Genomic DNA, 24,621 nt, shown 5'->3' on the forward strand with positions numbered 1-24,621 from the left:
TATTGCAGTTTGAGTAAGTACATTTCTGTAAATTTTCAAACATTCTACCAAACAAATAAGTGTTATTAAGAAGTTAAAGTAATTACATTTAGAATATAATTATGGCTTCAGAAATGTACTATATAAAGATTGGCAGTAACAGAGTTGACAGTTTTTACTTTAGAAAGAGAATGCTGATATTTCTGCAAATCTAGTTGTGAATAATCAATTATTTACTATTGAAAATAATTTCAACAGGGTTTGCTGTTCAGTCAAAATCAAATTTCAGGGTGCTTCTTAGAGAATTTAATTCTATTATTTTTATGAATATACATTTTTCAATTATCAGAAATTTACTATACAAAGTCACAGTAACAGGGTTGACTGTTTTACATTTAAATTTGACTTTACAAGCCTTTTTCTTGAAGTCATGCCACTATAAAGAGAATAATGCTGATGTTTCTACATATCCAATTATCAGTAATCAGTTACATACTATACAAAATATTGCTAACAGAGTTGACAGTTTTACGGTATAATATGACAATACAAGCCTTCTGTACAAGGTTGTGAAACTAGAAAGTGAACAAGATACTTCTATTTCTACAAATATCAAATTCCTTAATTGCTTACTATACAAAATCACCATTACAGGGTTAACTGTTTTACAGTTTAATGTTTTTTTAAAGCCTCATTTATCTTTGATATTGATAAAATTAGCCAACTTTTAATTAAACAGGTTCTTACTACACACAAAGATGGTAACAGGGTTGATATTTACCAAATTAGATAAGGTTTTCCAAACAAATGTAAAGTTCCACAGTTTTTACACTGAATTCATTTTAATTTACATGCATCTGTATAGTAATACAGTGATAAATAGCAGTATTAGATTTAACTCAGAGATAACAGTAGTAATACATTTAGCTACACGTTTTTTGTACAACTTTATTTATTTGTTAATGAAAAGAAAATAACACTAATAACATGACAATTTATGAAAAATAAAACTATATTTGTTTCTTACATATAGTAAGATCCAAAATTCTAAAACTGTTTGGGAAAATCTAGTCTGAACTAGAAGATTTTTAAAAACAAAAAGAAAAATATTTAAAGTTTGGCCCCATACTTCAACTCCAGCAGTGCTTTTACACTCCGTGGCTGGGCTCTGGCTCTATCAGAATGGGATATACAGGTGGGTCACGTCCTCTCAAGCGCTGCCTGAAAAGTGGTTGTTATGGTCGACGGCATCCCACTTCTCTCAGCTGGAGAGGGGGAGACATCGGGCATCAGAGCCTGAGTCTGTCCTTGTGCCAGCCTACTCATGTTACTTCTAGCACTATAATCCAAAAATTGAGGCCTCTCACAATGAGCTGTAATTAAGCAATAGTGCCTGAAGCGTCTGTTTTCCTGGTCCGGATAGGGAAGCATCGCTCAGCTGGTTTAAATGGCTGTCAGTAATTACCATAACAACAACAACAACCATCATTCACAGATATAAGGGTGAATGCAGGCTGACAACATCTGATAATGAGCCATTACTTCTTCATAGGTCCACCATCCTCCAGCAGCAGTTTAATCGGGTGGGTCGAGTTGAGCACGGGTCGGTGGCGCTGCCTGGCATCATGCGCTCGGGGTCAATTGGGGGCCCCGACACATTCAACATGGGCACCATGCCCTCGTCTCAACAGCAGATCACCATGGGACAGATGCACAGAGGACACATGCCCCCTCTGGTGAGAATGTGCAACTGCAATGATGTTTATATCACGGTTGCATCATATGCCGAGCAGTTCTGCTTTCATGGTTCCATCTGTTGCCTAAATCTTCATTGTGATTTATTTGTGCCTAACATATTGTAAATTAGACTGTCACATTTGATAATTAGGATAATTGGTTGTTTGTTGCTTTCAGGTCTTCGATTGTGGCGACTAGGTGAATTATTAAAATTGATGGTTACGTAGCATTTATCAGATCTTCTCTGCACTGCTATTTTAGTCTACAACTTTTAATATTTAAGACACTATTATACTTTTTATTTTTACTTTAGTAATTTAGTTTTTTAAATGGTGTTTTAATAAATTTTTATTTAAGTATTAGTTCGCTATTTTAGTTTATCTAGTTAAACTAAGTGAAAATTTGATATTTTTTTTTAGTAAATAACTTTGTTAACCGATAACATAAGAAGCACTGTTTCCGGGTCTAAGCCTCAACTCGCTTCCCTTTAGAATACAGTATAGTTTTCAAAAACAATAACATTATCATTTTTTGTTTTCAAAAGTTAGCATTTTCAGGTCCCCAAAACATTTTTGTTGTGTAAATTAAATGGATACTCCACCCCAAAATGAACATTTTGTTATTAATCACTTACCCCCATGTCGTTCCAAACCCTTTAAAGCTTTGTTCGTCTTCCAAACACTATTGAAGATATTTTGGATGAAAACTGGGAGGCTTGTGACTGTCCCATTGACTGCCAAGTAAATTACACTGTCAAGGTCCAGAAAAGCATGAAAGACATCGTCAGAATAGTCCATCTGCCATCAGTGAATCAACTGTAACGTTATGAAGCGACGAGTATTCTTTTTGTATGCAAAGAAAACTAAAATAATGACTTTATTCAACAATTCGTCTCCTCAGTGTTTCTCCACATCATTAATTTTAGAGAATATCCACTGAAAACAAGCAGCGTATGCTCTTCTGTATCAGCCGTGCCACAAGGATACATTTTCGACATCTATTTATGGATTTATTTGAACAAGAACAGCGTATCCTTGTGGTACGGCTGACACAAAAGTTTGTATGTTGCTTGCGTTCAGCAGATATTCTCCAAAATGCCACTAAGGTGATGCGGAGAGACACAGAGGAGACAAATTGTTAAATAAAGTCATTATTTTTTAAGTCGTTGTGTTCCGAAGACGAACTAAGCTTTTATAGGTTTGGAGTGACATGGGGGTAAGTGATTAATGACCACATTTTCATTCTGGGGTGGAGTAACCCTTTAATGGTCAAAACACAAACTGTTTTCGGTTTTTAATCAAAAGCAGTGATTTCTTATAAACAGGCTCTATAGTTTGAATTAACTATAACCTTTGTGGTATTTGTTAAACATATGCAGTGTAACTTAGTGGTTTATGATCTAAACTGGTAACCATAAGGTTCTGAGTTTGAATCCCACCAAGGTTTGCCCATGCTTACTGGAAGGCAAGAACATCTACAAAAATACGCAAAATTTATTTTCAAATGTTTGTGGCATTAAACCACTAGGTGTGTACAGCATGTTAAGGTGCACATTGACAGTACCATTTTTAGTGATTTTTTTTATTTTTATTTTTTGGGTGTATCCAGTCACTTCAACAGGATTTAATGCAATGTGAAAGTTTTCCCCACACAGATTTCACGAGAAGTTTTTTGGGGGGGGTTTGCGCCGTTTTGACAGACATAAAGCTCCTTGGTTTGAAAGTGACTGCTGTGTGAGCAATACATAACTACACCATTGACTGTTAACTTTTCTCCCGCAAAAATGCATTCATACACTGCAATGTGCTAAATAGATGCATATCTACCTTGTGTTTGCGTACATCCGTAGAGTTTATTAAAAGCCTATTCTTTTTGCTTAAAATGACACCTGTGGCGTCAGAGTCTGGCCCAGCAAGCACTGATGGGAACTATCAACACCAGTATGCAGGCTGTCCAGCAGGCACAATCTGACCTTGGAGAAGTAGACGATCTTCCACCACTAGGACAAGATATGGTAAGAAATTATACTAATAAAAATAAACTTTTTTAATGCAAGGTGTGCAACTAGTGCAAAAATATTGTTGTATTGCTGTTTGTAATGTTGTATACCTTGTTATTTCTTATTAAAAAAAGACATGAATTTGCTAATATTCACTCTCCTTTCTTTTTTCCAAAAAGGCATCCAGAGTGTGGGTTCAAAACAAGGTGGATGAATCCAAACACGAGATTCACTCCCAAGTGGACGCCATCACGGCTGGAACCGCGTCAGTGGTCAACCTCACTGCCGGTATGTAACCGAATAAGAAATTACCCATAAACCTTCTGGACTTTTATTGACATTCAAAACAATACAAGGTGTCATCTTCTTTTCAGTACTTTTTACTTTTATGTAATACAGTTTAATAAAATTGTATTAAAGTAAATTAAAATAAAATGTTATTGAAAAAATACTTTTTTTTCCCCCTTTGTGCATCTTTTCAAATTAAGCTACAAATATGACAAATTCTGCAAAACCTGCAGTTATTATTTTAGTGTGTATTAGGGAAGAATAACATTTGAAATTAGCCCTAGCAAGGCAAACAATGTGGTGGAAATGAAATTTATGTTGGAAATGATCAAAACTTTCCTAAAAATGACTGCTGTGATGAGTATACACTGTTGGAAATTATTTCAGGCCATAAATGAATAAAAATTATTTGTCCAATACCACTAGTGGATGAAAAGATGACGATTTAGAAGAAATTGACACATGCATTACCTACTTTTCTTGGTTTATACCAGCAACTGATGAAGGAAAAATGTTTCCTCTCACTGCTGAATAATAAGTCACTCTCCAATTGCACTAATAAATATTTCCATTAATGAATGTGAAGTTTGTTGTCCTGAAGCTGAACTATTTGGCAGGATTTGTGTATTTCTTCCTACGTTCTGGAGAGCCTCCATGCAGACCAGACCAGGTTTTTGCTGGATTTAATCTCCTCATGCCATCTGTTTGATAGTGCAGAGATTTGCCTGTTAACCAGCAGCCCGGCTCAAACTTTACTGCTTTTTTGCAGCCTGTGCTATACATCTGTTCTCATGCCCTGAAGAGCTTGTTAGGATATGATGTGAAGTGTGGATGTGTGCACTAGGAATGCATGTGTGTTTGGCTTCATATGGATCTCATTTTGAGTGAGATCACTTATAATGATCACATTATTAGCACGTTGCAGATCTGAGCTGTGCATGTTAAAACCATGAAAGTAAAATTGGCTCGACTTGCTATTGTGAACAGTTCATCAGTTTATCAAATCATTGTTTATTTTTCCTACTTATCAAATTCGGTCTTAAAATACTGAAGTCAGTAATATAAATATATGATTTATTACATCTTTAAAACTATCATTTCGAAGCTGTAGTTTTGTAGTGTTAATTTAGTATTATTTATATACTATTATAGTTGTAATTAATATTTGAATTCATTTCATTTTTATATTTTTAGTTTTAATTTTAAATGTACTTTGTTTTCTTTTCTATATGCAGTACTTTTAATTTGTAGTTCTTAGTTTAAATAATTTTTGTATTTTAACGTATTTATTTCAGAGATATTCATTATTCATTTTTGTAATAGATTGTCTTCTAATTAAAAAATAATAATAATTGGTTTTATTTCAATTACTTACAATGATTTTAAGTAGTTTTAGTTTCATTTAACAATTACAGCCCCTGTCAAGTTATGCAGAACTTATGAAATTATGATTCAATTGAATTAAGTACATTTTATATTCTCAGATTTTATTGTAATTGTTAAATTAAAATTTAAGGTTTAGTAATTTTATGTGATTTTTTTTTCAATATATATATATTTATTTATTTAGTTTTTGTTTTTAGTTTAAGCAATTTCAATACTTAAACTTGTTTATTTCAGTTATTTCTCATTTTTATTTTAGATAATTTTTGTTCATCTAATAGTAACATTTTATCTTGTTTCAGTTTTATTTCAATTGCTGAAAATAATTTTCAATAGTTTGTTTGAGTTAACAGTGACAGTACTTGTCAAGTTATGCAGAAATTGTGAAATTCTGATTTAATTATGGTTTAATTGTATGTATTTGAGACACAAAATAATAGATATCTTTAATTTTATTTATACATTTACGTTTTAATAATATTTTTAATTATCCTTAGCAAGACAAATGAGCAGAAATATAACAAAAATTTCATTTCCGCCACCATCATTTCCAGAATATGTGAATAATTAGTGTGATTCTGAAACAGTGTGTTTCTGGTTTTAAGTGAACTCCAATCTCTCACTCTTTGTCCATGTCTCTTTCCAATCCTTCCAGGTGACCCTACAGACACGGATTACACCGCCGTGGGCTGCGCAATCACCACCATCTCCTCCAACCTGACCGAGATGTCCAAAGGGGTGAAGCTCCTAGCGGCTCTGATGGAGGACGAGGTGGGCAGCGGGCAGAATCTGATGGGGGCGGCCCGGACCCTCACAGGGGCTGTTTCTGACCTGCTCAGAGCCGTGGAACCAGCTTCTGGAGAGGTGACGAATGCAAACATGCAAACCCTCGACCCCTTCACATCTAATCCACCAATAACGCACTGCTGTTTACAGGCGGATTTGATAATGAACTCGTTAAGCTGTGTTTTTCCATCCTGGTTTGCAGAGCGCAGTCACAATCTGTTTACTTGTTTGGCTTGTGCTCGACAGGGTAATTGTAGTGGGGTGCAGAGCGGATAGACAGGATGTGATTAGCTGTGCGTTTGAGTTTTGAGACGTTGCGGTGGCATTACGAGGGTCATTTCTTATGTGCCAATATCACCCCACAGCCCAGACAGACGGTGTTGACGGCGGCGGGCAGCATCGGCCAGGCCAGCGGAGATCTTTTGAAACAAATGGGAGAAGGAGAAACTGACGAGAGATTCCAGGTGCGTCTTTCTTTATGGAATAAATGCAGAATGAATGCATTTTTTTTTTTTTTTACAGCATTTCGAACTTTGATTCAAAGCAAAAATGTATATGAAAATTGGAAAAAAGGATATACTTCATCCTAATGTTGTTCCGAACCTGTATGACTTGTTTTCTTCACAAAAAGAGATGTTTTGAGGAATGTTCATGCTGCCGTTTTCCGTACAATGAATGTAGTGTTGAACGGGCTGTCCCTGCCATCATTTAAAATCGTTTTTGAAAGTCTCTCATGCTCACCAAGGGTGTATTAATACAAAAAGACATTTACGTATAGTGTAAAAACGGTAATATTAGGAATTATATTTGAATGTGATGGCAAAGCTGAATTTTTCAGCAGCCATTCATTTGTGCCAAAATAAGGGGAAAGTAATGTGTAAAACAAATAAATGGAAGTCTTTATTATATAATTTATACTTTATTTAAAAAGTCTTTGGTGATTTAATAAGAAAAGATGATTTGAACAGACAATGCAGTCATAAAAGTGAAATGTATTCCTAAAAATCTAAATTGTCTTAAAATTAAAATTTTAAAGCAAAACTATTTTTGCCATTTTATAGTCATTAACACACACACACACACACACACATATATATATATTAGTAGTAATAGTATATATATATATTCAGCATTACGATTATATATATATTTGGGAACATTTTAGAATAGGTAACACCTATTAGTTGCATATTAGCATGCATATTACTAGAATATTAGCCATGTATTAGTGCTAATTAAGAACATATTAATGCCTTATTCTACTTGACCTTATTCTACATCCCTAATCTTACCCAATACCTAAACCTAACAACTACCATACTAACTATTAATAAGCAGCACATTAAGAATTTATTGAGAGAAATGTCGTAGTTTATAGTTAACAAGTGTTACCATATATTTTTTTAATTACAGTACAATATAAAACTATTGACAAAACCTGTTGTCATTGGTTGTAAGTATTAAAACAGTATTTTTAAGTTTATTACAGAATATATAGATCACTGATAGCACACATCTTAGAGACGTCGGTTTAATCTGTTTAATGCGTGTGTTTGCATCTGGGTCACACATTTTTTACAGTGTTTGCTCAAGTCTCTAGGACATTTCCTGTCAGACGTCAAATAGACATTTAAAAAATGTCTTTTAGGATGTATGTAACTGACATCTAAAGATATTTATCAGATGTTTGTACACAGCAGATGCTTTCCAGGTATCTGGAAATATATATCTGCCTTGAATGGATAAAATGGGTAAAAATTGAATGAATGGGATTTTTACATCTGCAATTTCTGTTGTGCTCTCTTGTTTGCCTGCATTTACTGATTGGTTCATGTCAAATCCCTCAGCCAATCACATGCTTCTCATCTCATTATTTCTTGGCAAAGCAGTTTTCTCTTGTTGTAAACACTTTAGCGCCCATTTTCTACACGTAAAATTTGATTTAGTGTGGTTCAGCTGATGCTGTCACAGTCAGTTAGCCTCTGAGAGCCTTTTATTGCCCTCTATTTTATTCTGTTGAACTCTATCCTTGTTATTTCATTCATTAGTCTTGGCCAGGTTGCCTCACAGTGTGTTGCTCTGATGACGAATATGTTTCAGGACATTATGATGAACCTGGCTAAAGCCGTAGCTAATGCTGCTGCCATGCTGGTGCTGAAAGCCAAGAACGTGGCGCAGGTGGCCGAGGACACGGCGCTGCAGAACCGAGTCATTACCGCCGCCACGCAGTGCGCGCTCTCCACCTCACAGCTGGTGGCCTGTACAAAGGTACTTATCAGAGTTTATTGGGGAGTGAATGCTGCTGGTAATTTGTAAATATTACTGATGACCTTTAAACTTGTGTTTATTGAAAGATATCTGGAATACACTAGAACCACTGATCTAGAATATAGAACTGGATTGCTCATGACGTCATTAAAGTGAAGCCGCCGCGTCGCCATATTGGTAATCTCTAGTCTGCGTAAACGTTCTATTGAATTAATAGGAATTTGTATGATTTTAATGAGAAAACGTCACCTAACAAGTCAGCGTTTATAAATTTGAAGTATCTCTGTACATTATTACAATGCAAACACCCTAGGCATGTATACGGTTATTTTTTAAATGTCGGGAATTTCCCCTACTTATTAAAAAGCTACGTTCATTACAATAGTGAGCATCATAAACATGATAAACATCAGACGGACACGACCTCAGCACATATAACAAACGACAAAGTGTTCGTTCTGAAATCTGAATTTATTCAGAGAAATAACTGACTACATACAGTACGGATTTAAAGACATAAAGCTTTATTTCCCAGATAGTATGTTAAGCTTTTAATTTCATTATAGAGCAATATTAACAACATAATTGTATTATTCATTGTAAAATATTAAAATCCATTTCTGATACTAATACGTTCATGTTTAATAATTCCTGAATAATTATGTCCATAACGAAATAAGGTATATTTTGTGTTGGATCAGATACTTGTATCGTCAGTGCGCAGCAGACACACCCACCTAAACGATTTAAATATATCTCTTATCCTGCCCCAAAAGACCATAAACACTGCAGATAACATCTGAAGTAAACATTAATTTACGCACACATAACATAAAAACGAGTCCCGTTTGACTGATTTGCTTCAAATCGAGTTATTTTAGGACAGCGATTTGAATGTGTCTCAATGGTGCTCTCTGCTGGTAGGGATTAGTAAGATGGCGGATCGAACACTTCCGGTGGCTTCAGTGTCTGTTGGCAGTTTAGAACGCGATGAGCGATCCAGTCATATATATATATAGATCAGTGACTAGAACACATCTGTCTGGAGAGAAAATGATCTATTTGTTGATGTTAGTTGGCTAGTGTTTGGGGTCTGTAATTTTTTTTTAATGTTTTTCAAAAACGTCTCGTGTTGAATTTATTTGATTAAAAATGACAGTAAAAGCAGAAATCTTGTGAAATATTTATGCAACTTAAAATAACTGTTTTCTGTTTTAATATATTTTAAAATATTATTTATTCCTGTGATCAAAGCTGAATTTTCAGCATTATTACCCCTTTCTTCAGGGTCACATGATGCTGCTTCGTGTTTTTTGTGATGCAACTGATGCAATTCTTTTTATGACTTAATTATATATATAATATATATATTATGAATATAAAGTTCAAAAGGCAGCATTTATATGAAATAAAAAATTGTCACATTTTAAATAGCTTTAATGTTAAATGGCTTTAATTTGGTCAATTAAATGCATCTTTACTAAAGAAAAGTAGTAATTTCTTTAAAAAAAAAATCTTACTCATCCCCAACCTGAATGGTAGTGTATTGTATGACATAATTTAGTCATAATATATATATAATATATGTATATAAAAATAATATCTAAAAATTTGATATATATATATATATATATATATATATATATATAATTTTTTTTGCTTAAATTAATAAAATGAGCAAAATATTGACTCAAAATGCACATAAAAAAAACGGTAACACTTTAGTATATGGTGCAATTCACACTAATAACTAGTTGCTTATTAGCATGTCTATTATTAACATATTGGCTGTTTATTAGTGCTTATAAAGTACATATAATGCATGACATCCATAATCCTACCCAATACCCTAAACTTAACAACTGCCTTATAAACTATTAATAAGCAGCAAATAAGGAGCTAATTGAGGCAAAAATCATAGTTAATGGTTAGTTAATAGTGAGAATTGGACCCTAAAATAAAACCTGTGTGACCAAAAAAACTTCATGAAATGAAAATTAAATTCAAAATATAATATTTTAGTGTATTTTAGGTGCAGTTATAGTGATTGCAAACATTAAGATGCATAAAATATCTATTCTAAAATAGATCTAAAATATATATTCTGGGGATGGGGACTTATAGACAGACAGATAACCATCTAGCTGTTGAGCAGTTGAGCTTGTCATCTGCCTGACATTTGAGAAATATTTGAGATAGTGTATTTAAATTGGGCCAGGGCATAAATAAACATTTTTATCAAATTAAAGCAGAAATCTAGCAGAAAATCTAGCAGAAAAATGGCTACAATCTGATATTATGTGTGTGTGTGTATATATATATATATATATATATAATGTCACATATATAGTAGCCTAAGAACAAAATAGCCAACGTATTATTATTATTTGAGGCACTTTCTTGCAGAATTTCACTGAACATATCAGACAACGAGGGTGCATGCCCCTCATCTGGTGCAGACACAATTCTTTTTGTCTGCGCTCTGATCAGCAGTGTTGCCAGACGTACGATAATTATCGTATTTGTACGATAATTTTTACCTCTGTACGATGTACGATCAATAATGAAAAAAATCCCGTAATGTACGATAATTTCAGAATTTTATGAAAATTTTAATGATAGTAGTTGCAGTCATAGGGCTTCTTTACTCATACAAGAAATCGGCTCATTACAGACACTCTAGATGCGTTCGTGTGCACCTCAGAGTGTGTTAAGAATGCAGGAGAGTGCCCTGCTTTAAAGCCAACGAGCACTAGTTGCGGTCCATGAACATCAACATCTGGCAACACGCAGGATTCCGATGACAGCGGCTCAAATGTGGAGTTAACTGCACCACGCAGCAACAGATAAATTCCTTCTTTACTGGACGCGACAAAGCAAGTGTTAAAAATCATTTTAATATGTTTTAATATGCGCTGCGACGCAGACAGTCACTGAAAACAATGGGATTGTATTTTGTCTCACTGCTTCCGTCCAACAATACGCCTTGTTATCTATTGTGGTAATTTGCAGGTCGTGTCAAAATGTTCTTGGTTTAGAATAGATAAATAACTATTTTGACTCGTGTACGATAATTTTCTTCCAAATACGATAATTTTGAACTTCTGGTACGATACTTGGACATTTCCAATCTGGCAACACTGCTGATCAGTCTCCTGCGCTTGGAGCTTCTCCGTCTCCACGCAGGTTCTCCGCATCCAGCGCGGCCTGGATCATTTCTCGTGCACGCTGCCTTATTTCTGCATCGAAGTAATGGTCTTTATAACGCGGATCAAGCACATTCGCGATGAAGTGCAGAGGATCCGAAAAGATCTCAGTGAGACGTGTGCTAACAGACTCTACTTTTCTTTGTTTTCACTTCGTGGTCCGTCTTAATCTCTTTGTTAGGAGACGCTTTAGTGCTGCGAATAAAGGAATAAGAAGAGAGAGAATGTTCTCACTGGTGTGAAGTGAATGTCGCAGGGAGCTCGTGGTCTGCGCTATGCAGGTGCACGTGCAGGTCGCAGTTTCTGTTTGCGTCATCACAACATTTTCGGCCGTGTTGTTTCGGTGATAAAAGTCTATCGGCCGAAAACCGAAAATGCCATTTTCGGCCGAAAAGTTTCGGTATATATATATATATATATATATATATATATATATATATATATATATATATATATATATATATATATATATATATATATTTAATAATCCAGTGAGATGTTTGTTTGCACAAGGAGTCTGACAGCAGCTAGTGCTCCACACAGAGATCTGATCTCACCATCATAATCATCGTAATATGTCTATAACAAACTGATAATAAAATATAGAAAATAACAAAATAGAGTATAACAAACTGAGACAGACTCAATCCAGAAGAACTGTGGCAATGTCTCCAAGACACTCCAAGAAACCCGCAAAGCTACAGTACGGTGTAAAGTTGTGTAAAAATGCTGTAAAGTGTAATAATTAGATTTTTATTAATTAACGACTATTGACTTAAGTCAATTAAATCAACATTTGGTGTGACCACACTATGCATTAAAAAAGCTTTTGTCCTAAGTGCACTTGAGCATTGTTTTTCAGGGAGCTTTGCAGGCAGGTTTCTTGAAGTGTCTTGGAGACATTGCCACAGTTCTTTTGGATCAAGTCTGTCTCCGGTTGTTCTGTTTCTACATGTTATTCCAGACAGATTGATGATGATCAGATCTCTGTGGAGCACTGGCGGCTGTCAGACTCCTTGTGCAAAAACAATGTTTGGAAATATAAACTGATATTTACTACTGACACACTACAGCAAAAGATACTAGTGGCCTAAGACTTTATAAGTTGGAAATAGGAAATTTCCGACAGCACGTGAAGGCTGCAGAGAATCACTCTCGATCAACACGCAATCATGCAGCACGTATCAGAAGATCTGCACTGCGCTCACACTCACTGATCTATATATAACTGAACTGTGCTCTTGCCCACCTCTTCCAACTGAAGCAGGGACTGCTAAATATATATATGTATCGGAAATTTCCTATTTCCAACTTATAAAGTCATGATTATGAGCTTGTTGCATTCATTTCTGTTAAAAAAAATATCAGTGGACAGTGGTTTGTGAATGTTGATGCTTAGTCTAAATAATATGATCGGGCGGATCCCCTCCTGTGACCCATTGTTCATCTGTATGTGTATTCAGAGCCAGCGACCAACAGACTTTCATAATAATAAAAAACTGCGCTAATGCGCTATAAAATAATTGTCAGCATATACATACATATATATATATATATATATATATATATATATACATACACACACACATACATATACACACGCACACACACACATATACTGTATATATATATACATATATCATTACTGGGATTTCTACAGCAAAAAAGTGTGTCAATCCATAATGAAGATGTACAAGAAATGTAGCTTCAGTAATAGTATCCAACACTTCAGTTAACTAAAACTAGCTCCATGATGTCTACCAAGGTTGAGTGAAGAAATCCTATTTGGCACCAAATGTTGTTTGTTGATCATTTAGAATTAGAAACTCCAGACTTTATTCCATCAATTCCATCTTTATTCCATCGGGGATGACGTGGCCTAGTGGTTAGAGAGGTTGACTCATAAATGGCTGCATACTGCTCCGGGTGTGTGTTCACGGTGTGTGTGTGTGTGTGTGTGTGTGTGTGTGTGTGTGTGTGTGTGTGTGTGTGTGTGTTCGCTGCTGTGTGTGTGCACTTTGGATGGGTTAAATGCAGAGCACGAATTCTGAGTATGGGTCACCATACTTGGCTGTATGTCACCTCACTTTCATCAAAGACTTGCAACTCTGACTTGACTTTAATCAGCGATACATCAGTTGGTCACTATTTAATTTTACTTTATTTTTAATAATGTGTCATGTTGTTTGCTGGCACTTATTTCAGTTTGGAGTTCATATTTTCATTTTCAGCTCTAAAAACACACACTTCCTTACACTTGATGCCCAAAATAATCTGTTGCTATTCTGAACACAATGTCTTCTGTCTGTTTCGGTGAATGTGCGATTGTTGTAGGTGGTGAGCCCCACCATCTCCTCCCCGGTGTGCCAGGAGCAGCTGGTGGAGGCGGGCCGTCTGGTGGAGCGATCAGTGGAGGGCTGTGTGAGGGCGTGTCACGCCGCCTCAGAGGAGGGTGAGCTGCTCCGACAGGTGAACATGGCGGCTGGCGCGGTCAGCCAGGCCCTCAGCGACCTGCTGCAGCACGTGCGCCACTACGCTAGCTGCGGCGAGCCAATCGGACGCTACGACCAGGCCACCGACACCATCATGACCGTGACGGAGAGCATTTTCACCTCAATGGGGGACGCTGGTGAGTCTGTCCTGAACCAATAGCTTCCTAAAATTTGCCAGAATTATCACAATGGGATTGCTAAGGTGTTTTGTGGGGTTAAAAGTGCTCACCTTCAAGTGTGACTGATCCCTAGATGCGACATAATGAAATTTCTGAGTTTTCTTTGCCCGCGTTCTCCACCAAAAACCATATGGTTGAACAATAAGTAATAGCACACCTCAGTTCAACAAGCTGCAGAATTTGAGCTATCATGCACATTGCTGGAGGAATTATGCGCCAATGTTTATTACTTGGGGTTAAGGGATTGTTCAAATCCCCTAACCACACAAATGAGCAATAAAAAACTGATTTTTGCCTTGAAAAGCGCCACTAAATGCAATTGATGGGCCTGTACCACAGGAAGTAAAACAATTCCAGGCTACAGAGAATTTATTTAATAAATGGAAATCAAAGTCAAATAAGCATACAGTAATACGCAAGAGAGCTTTAATATCTTTCAGGCACATCGTCCAAACAAAGCATATCTGTGCTGTGACATGATAGGATTAGCTTTTCCATATTCAGAATTGCACAATTTTTATGGTGTTCCTGGCCTCATTTTGAAGCTCTCAGTTGTGCGCTAACATCTCACCCGCTTACAGCCCTAATTCAGGTGAACCGTAAGCAACATTTATTCTCCAATAGCATGAGCAGACAAATATTTAGCTTGCTAGCTTTGCTCAACCTTTGTATCTTGTACCTGTTGTTTTTCTGGGAGAATTTGACCCACAGTTTATTTTGACTCTGTGAGGTCCTTAAAAGTGATTTTGTCTGTGGTCTGAGCTATGTTTTTGGGCTGTTTTCTAAACTGAAGATGTTTGTTATGCTGTGGCCGTAAGTCTAAAGAATCCTCAAAAGATTCTGCGCCTGCGAGGTTTTCTATAACATGTCATATAAAACCACTACAGAGCATCTAATCTGCTCTCAATCACGCACGCCCTGTCTTTGAACTTTTTAAAGGAAAACACATGGCAAAAGCTGCCGGTGGGGTTGACTGCAACTGTTCAAGTTAAACATGGAACACGATAAACAACCTGAGCCAACAAATCATCATCATCAAAGATTTGTTTACCTAGAAAGTTCACAATAAATCAATATTTGACTCTGTTTGCTTTAATAAATGTTATGGTTTGTATTGTGCATGATTCATCAGTAGTAATTTGCTGATATTTTCTTTTTTTGCTGACATCACTCAAGCCATGTGACCTTGACATGACTTAATATTTGCAATAAGTAGATATTGCTTTTTGAATAACTTAATAATTTAATTACAATAAATAATAAATATATTTTTTATAATTTAAATCAATAATTTTTTATTATTCCTTTTTTATTGATTGTTTTACAGATTAATCACTCAAAATGCACTCAAAAATAAATTCATTAAAATAATTTCAGAAAATATAATATCATGTTTTTGATCCAGTTATAAAAATTGTAAGATTAAGAGGGATTAAATCCTTCGTATTTTTCAGACAGGATATGGATGGATGGATGGATGAAATTATAGAATTAAATCTAAATATATTTTTTTAATTGAACTGAATTGAATTGAATTAAATCTTTATTTCGAACAATTCATAAAATGATAATAAAAATAAAAAAATGACAGCAATTTGTAAGAAATATCCATATAAATAAACAAAAATAAATAACATAATAATCAACCTGTTCGAAAAGGGATAGGTAGAAGCCCTAGGCTTATCAAGACCTACCCCCAGTAACTACCCAAACCAATTCACAATCGAACAAGAAAAAACAACATAACATTTTAATACAACAAAAAAAATACTAAATTAAAATAATGCGTTATCTTAATATTAAGATGAAGAAAAAAGCATATACAAAAACCATTATCAAGCATTCTTTCCCACCATAATGAATTATCATTCACCCTCTCCATTTCTATACTTATCAAGCATAAAACTTTTGTACCTTTTTTTAAATTGCAACATATTAACACTTTGTTCGATTGAACTGCTCAGACCATTCCACAAAAGTACCCCACAAATCGAAACACACATACTTTTGAGTTTTGTTAATTCTAACATGAAAATTATGATATCTTTGTTATTGCAAATACAATAAACAATTTTATTGATGATGCTGATTATTATTATTACTTTTTTTTTAAAAGTAATTTTAATTGGTAATAGCCAATTTATTTATTTTAAAAAATGGTTGCGATTTTATTGACTTTTTTTTATTGTTTAGCTAAACATTTGTCATTTAAACAAAAGAATTATCCAAACATATTAAGTAATCTATTCATAAATGTTTTTTTAACCCTCCATTTTTTGGTAAACCACCAATCAAAGAAGTTCAGAAATGTGAATTTCAGCAACCAATAGCCTAACAGCTTTTTAAGCATTTTTTAGGCTACTGTTGTAGTTAATTAACTGATTTAATGCAAATAATGGCAAATGCGCTGCGTTTATAAAAGAAGTGTTTCTGTTTAAATACATTGAGATGTTCTCAAAGATGAACCTGACCTCCAGTCTCCACATCCCAGTCAAAAAGCATCCTCAAACATGGAGGTATTTCAGAAGTGAGGTTGTCGTCTACATTCAGCTGCGAACTTGTATTCAGCTCTGACTTCATTCTGTTACGAAAAGCCTACTTTTCATTTTGAAGTGAATCAAATCAAGCCCAGCCTTTTTTCTCTCTCTCATTTAACTCTGAAATAGAGAAAATAAAATGGCTGAATGCTGCTTCATGTTGATTTAACAAGCTTACTATTTTCACACTGAATCCGTCCTATGTTTCGAGAGGTGAAACACCCCTTAAGCTCACCTCTCTCCCTTGATAATCTTGTCAAAGCTTGTATTTCTGGATCTATGTAGGTGTTCGGGAAATACAGAGTCCATTTATGGAAAACGAGTAGGCACACTTTTGAAAGGGCCCTTGATCAATGATGTACTTCAGGTCATACGGGTGCACAACCATTTGAGCGCTTTGGTTCCTGAAGCGATATGCAGAGAGAATGCAGAAAGATTGATTTTCAAAGAGAGCAGCTTCAGCGGAGCCAGATTCACACACATCAAAGAAACGTGGAATGGCTGTTTTTTTTTTTTTCTCCTCCAGTCTGGAGTCAAGGACAGTGAATATGCTGTGGATGGAGCCAAGAATATGCCAGTAGATGTTTCTGAAGAAATATAAAATCTGGCCACACAGCATGCTGATATTGTGGCATTTAAATAGCATTTATTTCCACATTTACAGGTGAAATGGTACGACAGGCACGGGTTCTGGCCCAGGCCACCTCGGACTTGGTGAATGCGATGCGCTCCGATGCCGAGGCTGAAATCGATGTGGATAATTCCAAGAAACTGCTCGCAGCTGCCAAGCTGTTGGCCGATGCCACTGCCAGAATGGTGGAAGCTGCGAAGGTATGAAAACTAGAGCAAGATACAAACTTTGCATTTACAGTATAAAAAACACCATGATTATGCCATAATTTCCATAAAATTATATTTGTTTTGACAGGTACCATAACAATTTCCACCAAATAATATTTTTTAGATTTTATTTTAGTTTAGTTTATTTTTATTTATTTTTTTCCTGTTTTATGTGTGTGTACGGAAAATGGCGATAAATAAATTAAGCACACACAAAAAAATCATAATGTATATTTATGTACATAAATATAAATTTAATTATTTGCTTTTTTTAACTGTCTCAGATGTTAAGCGCCCCTAGCGCTACTGATGTGGCTGCCAGTAAGCTATTGCTTGATGAATACCTTTGGCTTCAACAATATTTATGATATTGATCATTTTTCACACCTAAAAGCATTTATGAATTACTCATTACATTTATTTGTAATTAATTGTTACTCCAGAGCTGGTTCTTCAAAGTGGGAGAGGGAACAAACGTAAAGCAAGAGCACCTCAGTTGAAGAAATAGGTTACTGGCGAAACATATTTTCCAAATGCTTCACTGTGTATTTGAGTTTGAACTCTGGAGAGCTTTTGTAGCACTAATCAGTGTTGCTAACTATCAACATTTTCTGTTCATTTCCTGAACGCAGTGGCCAAGTGTTTAAGTTCAATCCACTCCGTGCCACAGTTTTGTTCAGAGCTGCAAGCTCTCATTCTCACTCTCAAGCTCAGTCTCTCATTATAACTAACAAAAAGTGTAACATGATGTAAATAAGAGATTCATTGTGAAGTGTAGAGCTTCATTGATTATAATGGATATTTGTTATATTGCGATAAACGGAAATGAGGGACAGCTTTTTAATTATTAGAAAGGAAGCACTCTTTGCATTAAGAATTTGAATAAGTTTTGTTTTTCAAGGTGCTAAGAGGACCAGTTACTGCTTACACACTGCAAGGTTACGAGAGTGACATCCGCAAGGTCGACATTTATATACGGATGTCACTATCATTGCAATAACCATAACAATGGACAGGGCTAAAATATGACCAAATAGATATATATTAAAGGCTAGAGCACCCTCACTGATTTCAGAAGCACCCTCAGTGAACTGATTCTAGAACCAGGCCTGTCTGTATCTGAAGTAGCAGGAGAAATTATTATTTTATATGTTTATACATAAAAAATATTCAAAAATATTTTATTTGGTATGTATTTCCCCCTATATATTAAAGTCTCATGTAATGCTTTAACATGATGTACTGTAGACTACGTACTTTGAGCAACCATAAATGGTCTTCTCCAATACCGTGATGCAGATAGCACACAAAATTAAAAATGATACTTCAATATATAATTTAATGACGCTAAAGCTCCCAGGATTAAAATCATATTTGTATTAGGTCTCTGCATTGTTCCAGAGATGGCTTTAGTTCTCAACTGCATGCAGGAGAAGCATTATTTCTAATTTGGCCAAAGAAAACTAATAAATTGACATGTTTCTATATTAATTTGTGCATTTTTCAGATGTTTATTAAAGGATCTTACTTTTTCGGGCAGCATTTTGTGTACGGTCCAAATTTCAACTTTGGTTTTCAGCATACATAGTAGTTTCATTTTGTTTGTTTATGTGTTTTCTTTTTTTATGTCTTGGGGTTTTGTTTTGCTTGTTGTTTTGGGTTTTTTGTTTTGTATTGGGTTTTTTTTTTTTCAGTTTTGTTTTAGAGTTTTTGTTTTATGTTCAGTTTTATTTTTGGGGTTTTTGTTTTGGGTTCATGTACTGTATGCATGTATGTATGTGCAGCATGGTAATACCATGTTTTCTGAACATTTAACATTGCTGCTCCATGCTTTGGGACATTTACCATGGCACGATCATGTTACTCTTTGGAATGCCTTGTCATATCATGGTAATAACATGATATTTAATCATTCAGTACTATATCAAATGTTTAACATGATACCATCACTGTACTATGGTACTGCCACAGATCTTTTTGTAAGGGTAAAAAGAATGCTTTTGTTTTTGTTTTGTTTTGTTTTTATATCCAAAATCAGAAGGACCTAGAATCAGCAGCCACGCTGTAATGTGCTTCTCCTCATCACTGCTTCATCTTTTATACCTAAAAGAGCCTTGGGTCATCATTTAGATTTGACTCGTGATAAGGTGGACCACAGATTCAATTTTCAATCTCCATCAGCAACATAGAGATGTATAAATGGTCAGGATATGATTCTTATGCAGCCATATGAAGTGCAGGCATATGGTTTGTTAGGCACATTAGATACAGGATACATTAATCACAACATCACTACCATTATCAAACGTAAAGAGGAGGAATGAGCCACAGACGGTTTCCTTGGTAACAGAGATGGAGAAGACGGCCCCTAATTCCTCTTTGCATTGAATGTTTTGTAATGCGCTTTTAATGTGTGGATGGAGTAGCTAAGAGTTCTGCTGTCGTTGACAAATTTCCCATCACAGGGCTGACCGAGTCTGGGATTTATCTGTGACAACTTTGTCCTCTGAGAATTGCCTTTCACTTTCTGTTTAACCATTAAACAAGGAGATAAAGTGGAACAAAGAGAAACACCAAGGCTTCAAAATGGCACATTAGCTACCATGGTTCCCTCTAAGCTGCGCGCGCGCGCGGCTGCGCACTTCTTCCACCGCGGACACGCAGAAGAAATAATGTGCAAAATCATGCAAAAATGAGTTGGGAAAGCCATTTTATAGTATTTTAGTACTATATAGATGTTCCCCAAATGAAAAAAAAAAATAATTGACCTTTTTACCTTTTTTTAATGGAGTCACTTATGCTCATCAAGGCTGTATTAATTAGATTAAAATTACAGAAAAAACAGTAATATTGTGAACTATTAGGCTATTGCAGTTTCTAATATTTGAATATTTATAATATATTTATACTTTTAAATATTCAAAAAAAAAATTTAATCATGTGACCATGAAAATTCAGCTTTAATTTATAGGAATAAATTATATTTTAAAGTATATCAACATAGAAAACTTTTATTTTAAATTCCAATAATATTTCACAAAAGTATTTTTTATCAAATAGATAAAGCCTTGATGAGCCTAAGAAACTTCTTTAAAAAAAATTAACAAAATTTACTGATTCTAAACTTTTTAATGGCAGTGTATACTGTAAAAAAGAAATTCTCAGGTAACCTAAAATGTAAATCATATAGTTACATCAAGGGTCAAATAAATAGAAATAGCATATATATAAAAAATAAATAGCACATCAAAGTTAAAAGTTACACACTATTTTTGTGTCTGCTGTAAAGGTGTGGTATAAAGATTGTTTTTGCTCAGGCGACCGACATGTCTGCCCAATTGAGAAAAATTTTGCTCAGCAAGAAATTTTTTTAGAGGGAACGTTGTTAGCTACTAGTTTTTAAAGTAATATGCAGTTTGTATACTGTCAGTGTTTATATATGACTATATTCAAAATATAACACAGCCTCTGCTTAAAAGTTTTTTTCTTGATTATTATATGATTAAACAGTCATAGATGAGATATTTTTAAGTTTAGATTAATTAACTGTATTTGTGATTTGATACCTGGATACCACTTGCTAACTACTGTAAACATGCAATGTAGGTAGGTTATTCAACAACAATATAGCATATTATTTTTTTTTTGGGGGGGGGGGGGAGTCAGTTGAAAGTCTATTTCCAATTCATAGTGACATGTTCTCTCATTATTGTAATGTTTTATTTAGTTATTGTGACTGTATCTCATAGTTGTGCCCTTACGGCTCCCAAATGTGCCTTTATTTCCATAATTGTGATTTTATCTCATAATCAGTTCTCATAGTCAGTTGAAAGTCTATTTCCAATTCATAGTGACATGTTCTCTCATTATTGTAATGTTTTATTTAGTTATTGTGACTGTATCTCATAGTTGTGCCCTTACGGCTCCCAAATGTGCCTTTATTTCCATAATTGTGATTTTATCTCATAATCGTGACTTTATATCTCACAATTGTGGTTTTATTTCCCATAATTGTGACTTTTTCTAATAATTGTGACTACTGTATATCTCACAATTGTGGTTTTATTTCCCATAACCGTAACAATATCTCATAATTGACTTTATATCTCACAATTGTGTTTTTATTTCACATAATTGTGACTTTATATCTCGTAATTATGGTTTTATTTGCAATAATTGTGACTATATCTCACAATTGTGGTTTTACTTCCATAACCATAACTATATCTCATAATTGTTACTTTATATCTCACAATTGTGATTTTATTTCCCATAATTGTGGTTTGATTTCCCATAATCATAACTATATCTCATAACTATTACTGTATATTTCACAATTGTGGTTTTATTTCCTATAATTGTGACTATATCTCATAATTGTGTATTTATATCTCACAATTGTGTTTTTATTTCCTGTAATAATGACTGTATCTCATAATTGTGATTTTCCCGTAATTGTGACTATATCTCACAATTGTGGTTTTATTTCCCATAATCGTGACTGTATCTCATAATTATGACTTTATATCTCGAATTTTTTTTTTTTCAATAAATATTCAATAACAATATACGTAGCATATTATTTTTTTAGGAAAAAAGAGTCAGTTGAAAGTCTATTTCCAATTCATAGTAAAAAATAAATAGGCAACTGTGACATGTTCTCTCATTATTGTAATGTTTTATTTAATTATTGTGACTGTATCTCATAGTTGTGCCCTTACAGCTCCCAAATGTGCCTTTATTTCCATAATTGTGATTTTATCTCATAATCATGACTTTATATCTCAAAACTGTGGTTTTATTTCCCATAATCGTAACTATGTCTCATAATTATTACTGTATATCTCACAACAGTGGTTTTATTTCCTATAATTGTGACTTTATCTCATCATTGTGACTTTATATCTCATAATTGTGACTTTATATCTCAAAATTGTGTTTTTATTTCCCGTTATCGTGACTGTATCTCATAATCGTGACTATTAATCTTAATTGTGGGGGGGGGGGTCAATAATTGTGACCTATATCTCACATCTGTGGTTTTATTTCCCATAATCGTGAGTATATATTTCATAATCGTGACTATATCTTGTAATTGTGGGGGGGGTTTATTTCACATAATTGTGACTATATCTCATAATTGTAACTTTATATCTTTTGTTCAATAATTGCTACTTTATCTCACAATTGTGGTTTTATTTCCCATAATTGTGACTTTATATTTTGTAGTTGTAGTTTTATTTTTAATAACTGACTATATCTGATAACTGTGACATTAACATTGACAATAGTGACTATATCTTGTAATTGAGACACATTGCGTATTACACATAATTGCAACTTTATTTTCAACAAATTCAACCATTTATTTAACTTTAGACTGCTATTAAAACCAATTCACAAAAGTAGGTACGGTACATAAAACTAATCTAGTACCTGTGTTGTTTTTGCGCAGGGTGCTGCTGCATACCCAGAAAATGAAGACCAGCAGCAGAGGCTGCGAGAGGCAGCTGAAGGGTTACGGGTCGCCACCAACGCAGCCGCTCAGAATGCCATCAAAAAGAAACTCATCCACCGGCTGGAGGTGAGGACATGTATTATGCCACCTCCTGTTCAGTGTCCACTCTGTGTTTAATATCACACAGTTTTAATGTAAAAATGGATTACTGTACAAGCCCATTTTTAAGCTCAACTGCATCCATCCCCAGTTTTGTGTGTGTTTAGGTCAAAATTCATATTAGCAAGGAAGAAATGGCTTTTTATCAGTCTGTATGTGGTAGCAGTCTTTCCATAGAGGGTATTTTTCCATCGGCCGACAGTTTCAGTCAGTGGGATCCAGCGTTCTGGTTCTGTTTGGTCTCTTCACATCAACAAAAATGACTTTGTTCTCGAGGTTATTTTTTTCTGTCTCTTCCATCTATCATCCTTCCTCACACATGGAATATTCTTTCATAAACCAAAGAATCTTTTTCTTGTTGCTTGCCGCCTTTTGTTCTTACTTCTAAAGAGTTGCATGCTGCCACTGGATTTTGCTAAATCTTTTTATGATGGACATCGCCAGAAACATCCCAAATGCTCTACAATCCTTACTGAACCTGTAATGAAATTCACTCAGAACAGTCGGGTCTTTGTCTGGTTAACACTACATCTAACTCGTTACAGTGATGCCAGATGTTTAGGGCATGTTATGCTCTAAAATGCACGTTCACTCATCACCTCTGCTGTGTGAATATGACGAATCACAACACCACAGAGACCCTAATAAATCAATCGTGGCTAAAGCGATTGCTCACTAATTTGTGCACACCTTAATGTCGATCGTGAATCAAATCGATCCATCATGGCAAACAGCGAATATATAAGTGCTGTTTAATGCATTTGATACATTGTGTTTTCCTCAGTGCATAACTGACATGTTACAGGTATATTTTTCATCTGTAAATGTTAGAAAGTCATGCAAACATCCATTTTGTTGTCAGGAGTGGACGAGGCACGCGACAGGGTCATAAAACCAGATAGAATGGTTGCATGGCTAGAAACTGTAAAAAAAATATATATAAAAAAAAGTAAAGTAGAGGATCTTAGCTTAGCCTGACAGTTAGCCTGCTTTAGACCAGGTTAGTTTCCCAGCAAGCAATAAGTTGCAACAGTGACTAAGCTTGATCTAGTCCTGTGTTAAATTAGCTTTATGAAACCAAATCATTTGAAAAGAAGTCAGACTGAAGTAAGCTTGGCTTATTTGGTTAACTTGTTTTATGAAACAGACCTCGAGGCATTAAAAGGGGTCAGATTTTGTCCATTCATCATATTGCATCAAATTGCATTGTGTTGAATCAATTAGAATTGAAATCGGATCGCACTGCATCATAACAGGGGTGAATCGTATTGCATTGCATCGTTAGCTACTTCATACTTCATTCGTATCTT

General features: G+C 34.8%; 1 protein-coding gene across 2 annotated transcripts in view; it reads left to right on the forward strand.

Annotated features, from left to right (window-relative positions):
• Positions 1-24,621, forward strand: part of tln2b (talin 2b) — a 130,217-nt gene that overhangs the window by 55,678 nt on the left and 49,918 nt on the right. For both annotated transcript variants that reach the window (XM_059536992.1, XM_059536993.1), the window contains exons 13-21: positions 1,532-1,715; positions 3,617-3,730; positions 3,895-4,003; positions 6,042-6,250; positions 6,538-6,636; positions 8,273-8,440; positions 13,981-14,275; positions 17,519-17,685; positions 23,150-23,278. In XM_059536992.1, the coding sequence (XP_059392975.1) occupies positions 1,532-1,715; positions 3,617-3,730; positions 3,895-4,003; positions 6,042-6,250; positions 6,538-6,636; positions 8,273-8,440; positions 13,981-14,275; positions 17,519-17,685; positions 23,150-23,278 (1,474 nt within the window). The remainder of the gene's footprint in view (positions 1-1,531; positions 1,716-3,616; positions 3,731-3,894; positions 4,004-6,041; positions 6,251-6,537; positions 6,637-8,272; positions 8,441-13,980; positions 14,276-17,518; positions 17,686-23,149; positions 23,279-24,621) is intronic.

Source organism: Carassius carassius, chromosome 43, assembly GCF_963082965.1.
Source record: "Carassius carassius chromosome 43, fCarCar2.1, whole genome shotgun sequence".
NCBI classification, from domain to species: Eukaryota; Metazoa; Chordata; class Actinopteri; order Cypriniformes; family Cyprinidae; genus Carassius; species Carassius carassius.